The sequence below is a fragment of the Spermophilus citellus genome, assembly GCF_964194105.1.
Source record: "Spermophilus citellus genome assembly, chromosome: 8".
NCBI classification, from domain to species: domain Eukaryota; kingdom Metazoa; phylum Chordata; class Mammalia; order Rodentia; family Sciuridae; genus Spermophilus; species Spermophilus citellus.
Window position 1 is genome coordinate 93,894,548 of NC_138189.1, and position 13,763 is coordinate 93,908,310.

At 35.0% G+C, this 13,763-nt stretch overlaps 1 protein-coding gene across 20 annotated transcripts in view; it reads right to left on the bottom strand.

The window, feature by feature from the left end:
- The window catches only part of ANK2 (ankyrin 2), a 673,244-nt gene that overhangs the window by 114,878 nt on the left and 544,603 nt on the right, over positions 1–13,763 (bottom strand). For 16 of the 20 annotated variants that reach the window (XM_081303463.1, XM_081303451.1, XM_081303446.1 and 13 more), the window contains 4 exons: positions 9,279–9,377; positions 4,030–4,227; positions 1,843–1,941; positions 1,585–1,683 (listed from right to left, as the gene is read on the bottom strand). In XM_081303463.1, coding sequence (XP_081159589.1) covers positions 1,585–1,683; positions 1,843–1,941; positions 4,030–4,227; positions 9,279–9,377 — 495 coding nt within the window. The remainder of the gene's footprint in view (positions 1–1,584; positions 1,684–1,842; positions 1,942–4,029; positions 4,228–9,278; positions 9,378–13,763) is intronic. The other 4 variants (XM_081303454.1, XM_081303449.1, XM_081303448.1 and 1 more) reach the window with 1 other exon arrangement.

Consider the following 13,763-nt stretch of genomic DNA (forward strand, 5'->3'; position numbering starts at 1 on the left):
CCCATGGAATATAATTGCATTTGTTATTATTGTAATATGATAGCGATTTAACATGTTATCATTATTGTTCCTGTGAGTTTTTGAGTATTGAATTCAAATAATGAAAGTGGGGGATGGGCGAGAAGAATAGGAGAATATACACAGTATTTTTTTTTTTTAAGTTACTGGCCTTTATGTAAACCTACTCAAGTCAAAAATTTTTTTGATCATATCTTAATAAAGAATAAAAAATGCCTTCTTTTAGAGTTCTTAAAGTGACTAGAAATTAAACTCAAGTTGGCACATTATGAAATTACATCTGCTTAATAGTTACAATAGTAACAATTAGCATATAATAGTGTAAACTTAGGACCAAAAATCAATAATTAGGAAAACAAAAATACAGACTTTAATAGTTTTATGCATCAACTCTTGGATAATATAGAGTATTAAATAATATTTAAAATTAAAAAAAAAATGTTTAGTTCCACAATGGATTTTGCCTAGGCATCAAAAACTTTAGCAAAGAAGCAATGTTTAAAATAGTAATATGAGGGGAAATTTTAAAAAAAAAGCAAAATTGGAAATTTCTGTTTCACAACTTATACGAAATAAAAATCAGCGACAATAGTTAGGCAAATGCTTCTATAAACATGATTCATTTTTAATAATGTGACTAACATTTATTGAGGGATAGTTATTTCTTTTGCAAATGTTTTTTAAAATCCCAATACTCCAGTGGCCACTCTTGAGCTTCTGATACATGATGGCACATGTGCAAGACAGTGCCCTTGCTCAGGGGAAATTTGAATTAGATGGTTTTCCATGATATAATATCCAGAGTTTAAAGGGGGAAGAACCCACACAAGTGAGAGAAATATAAAGAACTCAGAAGTAAAAAATCCTAATTTAGATTAGATAGAAGGATCCTGGGATAAACAGTATTTCCTGGCAGAAGGAAAGTTGACTGGAGATCAAAGTTCATTTTGGGAAAGTGTAACTATTTCAAGTAAGACAGGTCTCCACTCCAGCAGAGGAAATTAAATCAAAATTTAAAAATCAAAGGAAGGTTAGGAAATGGAAAATCCATGTCACTGAAAAGAGGAAGAAATTATTATCAAGGAAAAAAATCTCTATTTAATCCCTGGTTTATCTCTAGTTAATTTTTTGATAAGACTGATTATGGAACTGATTTGATATTTTATTGAAAAAATATCTGGAATATAATTCACTCAAGAAACTAGGATGATCCCAGAAGATTTTTTTTTTTTTCCAACAATCATCTATTCACTCTCAGAGGAGTGTTTAAAATGTAGTTTGAGTAAATGCATGTTACGTGCATGTTCAATCCATCTACTTTGGGTAGCTCAAGCTGTCTCACTTCACAACTCCCATTTCATTCTTGAGCCCATTTCTTACCTATCGAAGTTCTTTTCAGGGATGTTCCAGCAATTATTTCACAGTATGTTATTTATTATGAGGGCCCTTTTCAAAGCTAGGTTGCTGGCTCTGATGATATACACGCAAACACACCTACACACACCCACACTCTCAGCTCCTCTCTTTCTTTGTCCCTGCGGTTATTCTGACCCAAGCCATACTCACAATGTTAGTGACATCTGGAGAGGCTCCGTTCTGCAGCAGAAGGAGGACAATGTTCAAGTGGCCCATGAAGGCAGCCACATGTATTGGTGTGAGGCCAGACTGCGAAACAAAGCAACAGCAGTTTTACTCCTCTGCACCGGTGGGGCTTTGGGGCTTCTTCAGATAAATACAACTTGGTGAAGAGGACAGAAGATGGGTGAGAGGAAGGGTAGGAGTAAGAGAAGGAATGTTTCGTGATGAGCTGAAACATTTTTCTACCTCTGTTATAGCTTGGATTGAAGCCCCATATTTCACCAGCAGTTCCATGACTTTGATGCGGTTTTTCTTGCAGGCAATGTGCAGTGGAGTAAAACCATTCTGTGCAAAAGACAATCAAGTTAGTTGAAAACATGCAGAAACGATTCTCACACAACTCCATGCTGGCACATTGCAGGCAATAATGTTACATCGTCACAAAATGTCATCATTTCTTCAAACTCTGTAGGTGTCTGAATTTGGAAAGAAAAGGGGCGGTGTATTCCTATGGACACTGGATTTTGCTTCCTTGTGTCGTCGGGCCTGTTCTTAATTCTGTTTGTGTGCTTACAAAGCAAACAAAAAGAGAAGAAAAATACACAGGCCTACTCTTCAGAGAAGGAAAAATAGAGGGGCAATTATATTTTAGATATTCTTGGATGAAATGACTTGAAGATGCCTTGAAAATAAGAATGTGTTTTCATGATGAAGAGCCATTCTCAGAGCATAAGAATTGCTTATTTTTCTTTGCAAATCTTTGACAACTGCCTTGAAAGTAATGTTTCAGCTCTGCTATCCTTTTCTTTAGAGATGAAGTGTTTCAAATTACCAGAAATTATTACTTATGTTATAAATTTATATCCCGAGGTTGTTTTTCTATTGAAAATATTTATCACATATATGCCAATCAGACACATTTCATGTCATAAAGAAATGACTAAGTTCCTGAATATTTTCAATAAAAAGGGAGAATTTCTGGGATCATTACAAGCGGATACCTCTGAGAGGCAAGGGAAGGTGGGAAGATGATTATGAGGTACTTTGTAACTTTGCAAACTAGGTGAATGTCCAGGAACTGGAGAAATTATGTGAAATTTTAATTAATCCCAAGGTTAAACATTATATGTTATATTTGTCATCTTTTTATTTGAACAATGACCCTTTATTGAGTTATATCTATTCTGCCAGTTAACAGTTTTACATGTCCCAATGGGTAATGATCATCAATCGACATTTTTATATGTTAGCAGTTCTCAGGAAAACACATGGTTTTATTTAAGCTAATAACTTCTTATCCTTCACAGTGGAGTGATAAACATAATTAGTTCATTGAGTCATTTCACCTATTTATAGACTGTATAACAAGCCAGATATAAATAGCCACATGAACATGTAGCACTTAAAATATATCTGCAATTATTAGATTGTGATATTTTATAAGCTTATTGAGCTCTATTCAATTAAAAATTAATACTTCATTTCCCTATGAAAAAATGAATACCATCACCTAATTGTACCTTTGGGGGTATATTTATTTCCTATGTAATTATTAATAAATTGATTCCAATGGAAAATTTCAAATAAAAATAATAATTCATATTCAATGATATAAATGATTTTTCTCAACTTACATACTAATTAGAGAGGAATCTGCACTGACATAAATCATTTAAACATGTGGAAAAAGGATTTGCTTTTAGTTTGAGAATTAGGATACAAGTTGCATGAATTAGTACATGCCTAAAACTTCCAATGATTACTGTTAGAATACAAATGAAGCAAGGAAGATTTATTTAATATTAGATCTTGGGAGACACAGAAGCTAATCTAAGGACTGCCTCTTGCAGTTTTCTCTTGAGCAATTCTTGGAATGGTTTCTATAAAATGCTTCCCAAAGAGACAGTACACCAGGCATCACTTTTCTATTAACCTATGGTTGGGTAATCAGGTCAAAAAGGAAAATCTGCATGTGAACTTTCACAGGCTTTTATTTTATACTATCCTATGTATTATATATAGTCATTACTTTACTCTTTCTTTTTCCCAAAAGAGATTAATAAAGTTCAACACACCTGTATTCTGACTCTATTTAATATCTAGAGATATCTAGAACATTCCTTTTTTTTCTTTTCTATTTTCCATTTAATATCACTTATTATTCCAGAACTTTGTATCTATCTGTTTGCAATTCACTCATCTCAGGAATGTTACCTGGGTGCTCTCTTAAATCTATCCTTGCTTACTATCATTTAACAGCAAACTATGAAGGCATGAAGTTGGCAGGCAACTTGTGGGAGGTGACAAACTGACAAACTCGCAGTACTAACTATATATCTGTAACCATGCATTGCTGGTGTAGGCACCACTGGTCAATCAATGTGGATTTTGTCTCAATCTGTATTCAGTAAATGTGGATTGGGCCAGGTTTACCAGGGCTCTGGCGTTGGGGTTGGCTCTCTTGTCCAGAAGGAGTTTGGTTACGCGGTAGTGGCCACAGTGTGCAGCAACGTGGAGGGCCGTCAGGTAGTCAAGAGTGACATCATCCACAGGTGCTTTGTGCTGTAGCAAATGCTTCACACATTCCACATGGTCCCCCTGTGCAGCCATGTGAAGTGGAGACAGCCCATTCTGTATGTTAAAACAAAGCAGAACTATGTTTACCATTTCAAAAATGACTTTAAGTTTGTGAAACACAGCAGAGTCAATCCTTGATCTCTAACATAAGTGATAGGGGGGAAAATAATATTGATTTGATGTCTGCATAAATAACAGATTATGTTCAATGGAAAGGAAAGTATAATTGTACTACTCTTAGGTAAAACACATATTAACATGCTTTTCATGAGTAATATATATGGCAATAATATATGTGGCAATGCAGCCTGATTTTATAATTATTAGGGCAGTATTAAATCTATAAAAATAAGTGATAGCTAATGTTTAAATTATTTGCATCCAGTTCCATACACAACAGTCGACATTCAATTAATCTCTCTGCCAGCACTTCATCTGTTATAGAGGGGGAGGTAAGTGAAGGAGGAACAAGTGGATGTTTCACGGAGGTAAAGAAACTGATCAACTCTTGGTTTTACGCTGCTCTGAAATTCCGTGATTCCATTTTCCAATAATATTATGAGTCTTATTTGGGGCTTGAACCCTAGAGGAACGTGAAGCCAATGTGGACCATGTATACTGACTTCACAATTTTGAATTTGAGGATCTGAATTTGTCATCATGTATACTGTCCTAAGCAACTTTAACCTTAATTCTTGTCTATCTTTCCCACCAGCAGAAATATAAGATAGCAGTGCTACGCACTGTTAATTACCAGTAAGTAAGTAAGTAAGACTCTCCTTTTATTGAAAACACTAAATAAATAAACTGTATATGTAATATACCTGTGTATATGAAATATATGCAAAACCAGGAAGTAAACTAGATTTAAGCAATATTTAGCCATTCAACAGACTGTACCATTAATTTTTCTTATTAACCAACTCTAATATAGTCACTAGAAAAATGATTGTTGATGAAGTAACCACACTTTGGTAATAATTACATTCAAGAAAGTAAAAATTGTGTCTGGATAAGATGCCAGAAGAGACCCACACTCCAATATTCTCAATAAGAAGGACAATTTCAACAGTGAGAAATGACTAAAAACAAATGGATTAAAGTCCTGATTACCATAGTTAGTGGGTGATAGAGTTCAAGTGACTTAAAAATAATATTTTTCATTGTTTCTAAAATAATCTTTATCCAAAATTATTGCTTCTATATGTAGAAAGCCATTAATGAACAGAGAAAATAGAAGCACATTAATAAGAAATTATCCATGCTTTAGAGACAAAGATAATGTCTAAGTGAAGGACAAATACAAGTCTTATTATTTGGACTGCAGTTTTAAATATTTCTCCAAAATTTTATTATTCTTTGATGCTACTTTATTCACTTGAGATATGTAGAAAATAAAATATTCACCATTATAATCCTTTATTTTACTTTAGTTTATTGAGAACCTACTCAAGTCCCTATTCAAGTATTGGATATACACACAGACAGGGATGCTCATCTTCATCAAGGTTAACTTCTAGGTTGGAGATAGATATATAATTCAAAAACAATGAAGATTGAAATTAAAATATTTCACATGTTGAATCATCATTGCATCAGGGAAATCCAAAGCAGAAAATGGCCAAGAGAGTTTGTGGGTGTGAATGAAACAGTGTTAGGGTGGCCATAAATGATCTTACTGAGAAGGTGAGTTTCGACAAGATGAAGATAAGAGAGCTGGCGTTATTGATTTGGGGAAAGAGCATATGAGGCAGAAGAAAAATAAGTGAAACATGCTGTTTTGGGACTACAGCTGGCATGATAGATCAATAGGCAGCAAAGAAGAGAATCATGTTGCTTACATGATTTAGGAGGGAGAGGAATTGAGAGAGGTGAGAAACCTTGCATGTCAGAACAGGGAATTCGACTTTATTCAGATGAGATACTGCTCAAAGAATTAGGGCAACAAGATTGCAGTGATCCTTGTATTAAGAACACCATTGTCTGGTTTGTAAATTAAAAAAAAAAAAGAATAGACTGGGCTAGAGGGAAAAGAAGAAAGGTCAAATTGGGGTCTCTTGCAACCATCCAGGTGGGATGGTGACTAGTAGTAGTGAGATTGTTGAGACGCTCCTGGCTTAATGACACATTTTAAAGGAGAAAGCTATAGTGTTGAGGGACTGAATTGGAGAGTAAGAGAGGGTTCCAGCATGATGTGAGGCATTTGGCCTAAGAAACTGGAAGAACGGGATGGCTATGAATTGAGATAAGAGACGCTATAGGAGGATATGGTTAGGAGTGGGGAAAATACCAGGAGCTCAGTTTTGAACTTACTAAATTTGAGACGCCCAGTTGATAGTCTTGGTGACTTGACATCAACATATGGAATTTTAGATATATATATTTGTGTCTCATCAGCATGAAGATGCTATCTAAAGAGTTCATATGGAGTGAGTACAAATAAACAGAGGAAAGACACAAAGACTGAGCTCCAGAAGTTCTAACGTTCAGAGACCTGAGAGTTGAGGAGGAACTCATTAAAGAGCTTAAGAAGTGAAAGCCAGAAAAACAGAAGGAAATCCAGAAGAATGTAATTTCTTAGAAGGCAAATAAGGAAGGTGTTTTGAGAAAGGAGTAGTAAGAAGTTGTGTTAGATGATAGTAACAGAAGAGAACATAGACCGTGTTAGTTCTGATTGAGAATTGAGGGCATAAGATGAAGAGAGACAAGGGAAGCTATGACTGAATGGCCCACCAGAATAAGAAAATTTGGGCAAGTGGGTTCTGGATAAAGTGAGCTGAAATATAAAAGGGGGTGGTTTGGAGTTGGGAAGGCTAGAAACAGAAATAATAGAAGGTTTACAGTTATTGCACCAAGAGGCCAGGTAGAAGAATCATCTATTGCTCTTATCAAGATCATTAAAATCACCAAGAATTCGAAATGCATTGTGGTAAAGATTCATTTTGCTGAGAGCTAGAAATTTGAAAGACTGGGGGGAGGGGAGTTGTTTCAAGAAGGAATCATGGGTGATGCAAAACTGAGAGCTTTCATGGAGGAGGTGGGGAAAGCAGTCTGGTACCTCCCAGGTTAGAGGTATCATCTCACTCTGACCTGATTACTTCATCTTATCCATGTTCCTAATCCTGCACATAGCTCTACTCTTGGTAATTATCTCCTTGTCTATCTTTCCCACCAAAATTTGAACATCTTAAAGATGTAAATTGTGTATTATTCATCTTAATAGTCCTGTGGTGTGTAGAACGCTGCTTGGCACACTGTATTATCTCAATATGATAGTTGGATGCATGCTTGAGTGAATGAATATAATCATGTCATGAACAGTTTATGTTGGATCCTTATATCTGAATATCACTTGATTTTTCAGAAGGCCATTAAAATAACCCCCTCTTGGTTATCCAGGGTCTTCATTAATGATATGACAGTTATGGGAAAACACCATAGACAAGATTGTTTGATTTGTGGAATAAAATATCCGCATATCCTAAATTTGATATATGTTTTTGTTGGTTATAAAATGATCAGTCCAAAATTTTATTTCCACTTAAATTTCAACCAAACTTTTCATAATTATCTCTGCATTATCCATCCCCAAATTTTGCATCTTAAAATATATTTTTATAATACTTGCAGTATCAACATGATAATGCAATTAATTAATTCAGATAATTTATTTCTCTTTTTTTATATCTGATTCTAATCCACCTTTCCATGGCTGGTTAGACACATCTTTAAAGATTTGATTCTCTCTTTCTCTCTCTGTCTACACACATACACACACACACACACACACACACACAGATTAATATTTTAAATAATTTGTTAAATCGATTGCTCTTATAAAGGTCATTAAAACCAAGAATTCAAAATGAATTGTGATAAAGATTCAGTTAACTGAGAGCTAGAACTTTGAAAAACTGAGGGGGAGTTGTTTCAAGGAGGAATTGTGGGTGATTCAAAACCAAGAGCTTTTATGGAGGAAGAGGGAGGATGGTCTGGTACTTCCTAGATTAGAGGTATCATCTCACTTCAACCTGATTACTTCATCTTTTCCAATACAATATAAATATTTAGATATATATTTAAATGAGTAATTTAGTTTGTTCTGAATGATTTTAACTAAATAGTCAATTGAAATATAATATAAATTGAAAAATATTTGCTTGTGTCAGCTGCCTTAGTTTTTTTAATTGAACCAAGTACAAGCATCAGTTGATATCAATCCTGTTTGAGGGTGGGAGGTGGGGAAGAAATGAGGAAAAACATAAGAAGTGTACTTGGTCTAAATTGGTGTTATAGTTAATGATCCAAAAGTTGTTGCATATCCCATTATATAATTCTGGATGATTAACATCAATCTGTTTCATGATATTTTCTGATAACCCAAAGTAAGGCTAGATAATGGCGAACTACACCACAATAAAGCTTTTAAACTACATTTGATAATTAAAACCTCCAACAAACCAACTAACCATGTGGTTCTTATTTATATAGAAAAGGATTTACTTCATGTTTAAGCATATTAACAAAATAAAACAAAAAATACTAGAAGTATTATGCCATAAGAATAATATGCTTGTTGATTGGTTCTTTGTAGGTGGACAATCTTATGTTTTCTGTATCATACTCCTAATCCAAATGAAATCAACCAAGACCATTAAGGAATTATTTTACTAGTATTGCCTAAAAGATAAAAATTATATGCAAAAGATCCATCTTATATTGCTATTTGTGTTCCTTTAAAAGATATTTATATATTTTTTATGATTATCTCAGAGAATCAAAAATTTAGACTCACAGAATATAAAATATATTCTAATTTTTATATGATATCCTTATTTATGTATAATTATATAGTTTTTACCTGTAGTAAGTACAGCAAAATATGGGAAGAACCTGGAGGTATACACTTTTAATACAACTTAATTGCATGGATATGTTCATTTTAATAACTTTAAATTGATTTGATTTATATTTCTTATTTTGAGTATACATGTATTGAGTAACTAGAAAATGCTTAACTGATTCTTTAACTTCAAAAAGAAAATAAATTTCTACAAAGTGACACAAAGGGTATCCTGGATCCCTTCTCACCCATAATGACTCACCTTCGTCCTTGCCAGCAAGGGAGCACCTCGTTCCAACAGAAGTTCTACCACTTGGTCATGCCCACTTCGCGCAGCACAGTGAAGTGGTGTCAACCCATCCTGCCAAAAGAATTAAAGAATTAGGGCTGAGTTCACTTTTTTCTTTTCTTTTTAAACTGAGACTACATCTGTTGTTTAAGAAGCCCTCTCTCGGGGCTTCTTAAAGTAACAGAACTGCAAATAGGGAAAAAGAGATGAGTGAAAGAGAAAACAAGATGGAAAGGGTATTTCACAAAGAGAAATAGAAAACCAAAGGCAAAACAAGCAGGAGGAGGGCAGGAGAAATCCTATGTGTGGGGTTTCACTGGAACAAAACCGGCTTCTGGCCATGTGTTTGCTTTGTCATGAAGAAATAACGCATTTTGCATTTGTTGAACTTGAAAACCCTGCTCACCTGGAATTACAACTCAGGAAGACATCAAGTTATACTCTTTTCATTTTGGTTATCCTAACACAACTTTCACCTGATAATTCTTACAATTTGTCCATATATATCCTACTTCTTTAATAAATTTTCCTAAATTGCACCCAGATGCTTGTGAATTGGAAGGGAAGGTTTGTTATGTTTGTCTTTGTCAGATTCTTCCAAGGATTTCCAACATATCTTACATAATTATATGATTATTTACATCATTACATAAATATTTAAATAATTGTTTCCCAAAGATAAAATTTATTAATAGTAGAATTAAAACTATGTCAAATAGAATGTGGTACAGCCATATATTATTTATAAAATTTTCTGACGTGAAAACTTTCGAGATAGGTTCTGATTCCAGAACAATTCCCAAGTGCACTGTCTCTGTTTTATTTTCCTCCGGAAGCATGGCAAGGACAAAAGGCAGGGTATGTAGGGAATATGAGGTGAAATACAAGGCAAAAGCATTGTAAGGAACAAAGAGCAAGAAGTGAGAGAGAAAATGGAATCCTGAATGTATAATTAACCCACTAAGAAAAAAAATAGAGATTATCCCTTGAAAGAGGTGGAGAAGGCAAGTAGCAATCCAAAAGAACCAAGTAAGTGTATTTCCAAGGCTTCAGTTCAGAGGCTCCAGAAGGATCCAATTCATCCAGCACTGTGACAGTCTATCTTTTTTGTCTCTTCTTCCAAGACCACCTTTCCAGGTAATGCTTTACTCTTAATAAAAATAATTCCTCTGAGTTATAACATTTCATTCTGGTATAATATTCTGGGATTTCCATGCTGGATATTTTTCATTTGCCCCTCCAGATCCACACTCTGCTGTATCCTGACTGACTCTAGGCTGCATCAGTGAGCTACCTTGCCCTCTGGCATCTGCCTGGCCAATGGGAAAGGCAGCAAGACATGGATGGGGCTCTCCAAGGGATCTCCCAAGTCTGGCTGTGTGCCTTTACCAGATGCTGGAAGCCACCCGTGAATGAACCCAGTGGGCATGAAAGCCACTGGATGGGAAAGTCTGGTATCTGGTAATTCCCAACTGCACTCCCAGCATCACTCCTGCTGGTTTGATATCACCCATTACATATTAAAATTGACCTAGTTCTGTCAGGTTCTGCACTACACTGGAGATGGGGTGACCTGCTGCAGCCACATGGCCACACAGCATCTCAGAGATGGGCGTGGCTGCCAAGATGCCAATAAACCTGTTGACTGCAAGACACCATGAAGCAAGACTCCACCCACTGAAACCTTATCCCTGCCTTTGATGTACTCTCTCTTATATAAAGGATCAGAGCCATTTTCTAGTCATTCAGTTCCAGCTCCTATGTGGACTAGAGAACCTATTAGGAGCTCCACTTTCCCTTTCAAACTTAATTTCTGGTTTTGTCTCTTATTTCTTTGCTAATTATTTCAGACTTTCATTTTCTCAAGTAGCTCATCACCTTCTGAGCAGGGAACTATGTTAGCGGGGCACCCAGCACCCCACCATAACCAAAGGTTAAACTCCTGCCAAAGCAGCCTTTCCATATGTGTCTCTCCTTCGTGGTCTGGGGGCCTCTTCTACTCCTCCTCTTTCAGGTCTGTGATGACTAGCTTCTAGAGTCTACACTATTCTTTGTGCCCTCCCTACAGACTACCCACGACATTATAAATAGACCCTTTAATAAACTCTAATCAAATGATCAGTTTGAGTGTGCCATCTGTTGTTGGCTAAGACCTTGTCTGATATTTAAATGTATTTAGCTCGTATGAAGACACTGAATAACTAAAAGATTTTGCAACTTGGGGTACAGGAGAACTAGCATGACAAGATTTCCTTTCCAGAAAAAAGTACTTACCATAGGTGGGATTCCACATTTTTTTAATGAATTTACCAGATAGGAGTCTATAAAGAAAAGTGTGCTGGCAAAATGATTATGCTTTTGTGTCTTGATAACAGTACCCTGCTGAAACTACAGAGCAACAGTTGCTATAAAAGCTATACAATAATTGGGTATAGTATGACTGCTCACATTCTTGGTGGATGCTGCAATTGATATCTTGAGTTTGAGGAATTCCATGTAGTGGGTAGAGCATCCAGTGCAATGAGTCACAGAGACCTGGGGAAAATCTCAGATCAGATGCCTGGGGCACCTCTCCTTAAGACTCAGCTTCATCACATATAAAACTGGAATGATTTTTCCTGCCCTGTTTAACTTACAGCATTGTATGGAAGATGAGGTAGGAGATGGTGCCTTACATCACTTTTAGAAAATGTGGAATGCTGTTTTCTGTGAATTCCATGGAATGGTCATTGTGTAATCATGTGGAAACCTCAACATGATTGTTATCCCAGGATAACAATGGGAACATCATGGAGAACATTAAGATGCCTAGAAGAACATTAAGGAACAATATGGATTAGATTAGTTCTAAATCTTATGTTTAATGATGCAATGTGTCTGTTCTTATAAAAGACGTGTGAATGATGATCTCAAATTCAAGTTGCTCAATATGCTCAATCTGAATAGAACTTGAATCTTTTCTACAAAGTACAGTATTGAGTTAATGCTGAAAAAAATCTTGCCCTAGTTTTGTATTCTGATATTTTTACTTAAATTTTTAATCCTGAATTTGAAAATTATGCTTTTGTCTCACTCTCCAAAATCCCCTTCCTTTTTGTTCCTTTTTTTTTTTTTTCACTAGGAGCAGTTCATTCCACATGGATGTGCTACCACCATGATGTGGATAACTCTGACAGGAAACGATCAATCCACATTGCTGGGTTACCATCTATTTAGTTGGTAACGCCGCACTAGCTTTTTAGAGCCATTTCTTTCTTATCTTTTCCTTTCCTCCCTGTCTGCGTAGGTCATTGTAGCAATAGCTCCTAAAGTCCTTTTATTATAATAAAATGTTAATAACTAAGCTGTGCATTCTGGTCATATGACTTAACTAGGTTGAAATTCATTTTTCCCTTCTGGTAGTCTCATTTTTCAAATGAATACCTGTTAATTTCAGCATATTTTCTTACCAATAAAAAAATTATATGTTTCACAAGTTGTTAGGAAGATGAAATAAGATGATATTCGTAGAGGGCTTAGTAGGGTGCCTAGAACATCATGTGCATGGGCCATTATTATTATGATTTTAATAGTAGCAAGGGTGATCCCTCTTTCTGATATGATTTTTTGTTCATTATCCTTTAATTTTTTATACTTTCATTGTTTTCATTGAAATCCATAATTCAATATTTTAAACATAATCTTCACATGGGGCCTCTCCACATCTAAATAATAAATAAGTTTAAAAACAACAACAAAAAAAATAATGCCCTTAATAAAGCCTGAATTAACAAGTTCATTTTAACTATTTCTAAAATTTATGTTTCAATATTAAAATGAGGATTTTTAGACACTAGAAAAGGGATCTGGTTAAAATTTCTCTGAATTACATAGTAGAACCTTGTCAGTGATGAGAATGTCATCAAGATGCAAATGTGATATACAAAATTTCAGAGTATTCATGGTCAATTTGATTGCTAGAGGAAATTGAGAACTCTGTAACAAAAATGAAAAAGTGATATAATCTTAAATTTCATGTATAGAAATTTTATTATATAATCTAAAATGAAAGTAGGAACAAATTAAATATTTTTATTTAAAAATACATTTTAAAAGAACAAAAGAAAAAGCAAGCTACTATTCTATTTTAAACATTTTTTATTTTATTTATTTATTTTGCAGTACTGGGAATTAAGCCGAGGGTCTTGTGCATGCTAAGCAAGCACTCTACCACGGAGCTGCACCCCTGGCCCTTATAGTCCATTATTTTAGTAATCAAATAGGATATCTCCAGAATTGTCCTCTCAATTCCAGACCATAGTCTTGGTCCCATTTACCTCCTATTTGAGTTTGTCTTTGATAACAGGGATATAGTTCTTCTAGCTTCAGCCAGAATGAAAATAATTTAACAGTACTTTTAATATCCTACCACTTAGAGTAGAGTAAGTATTTGAACTTAAGGGGGAAACATTTTGGTAC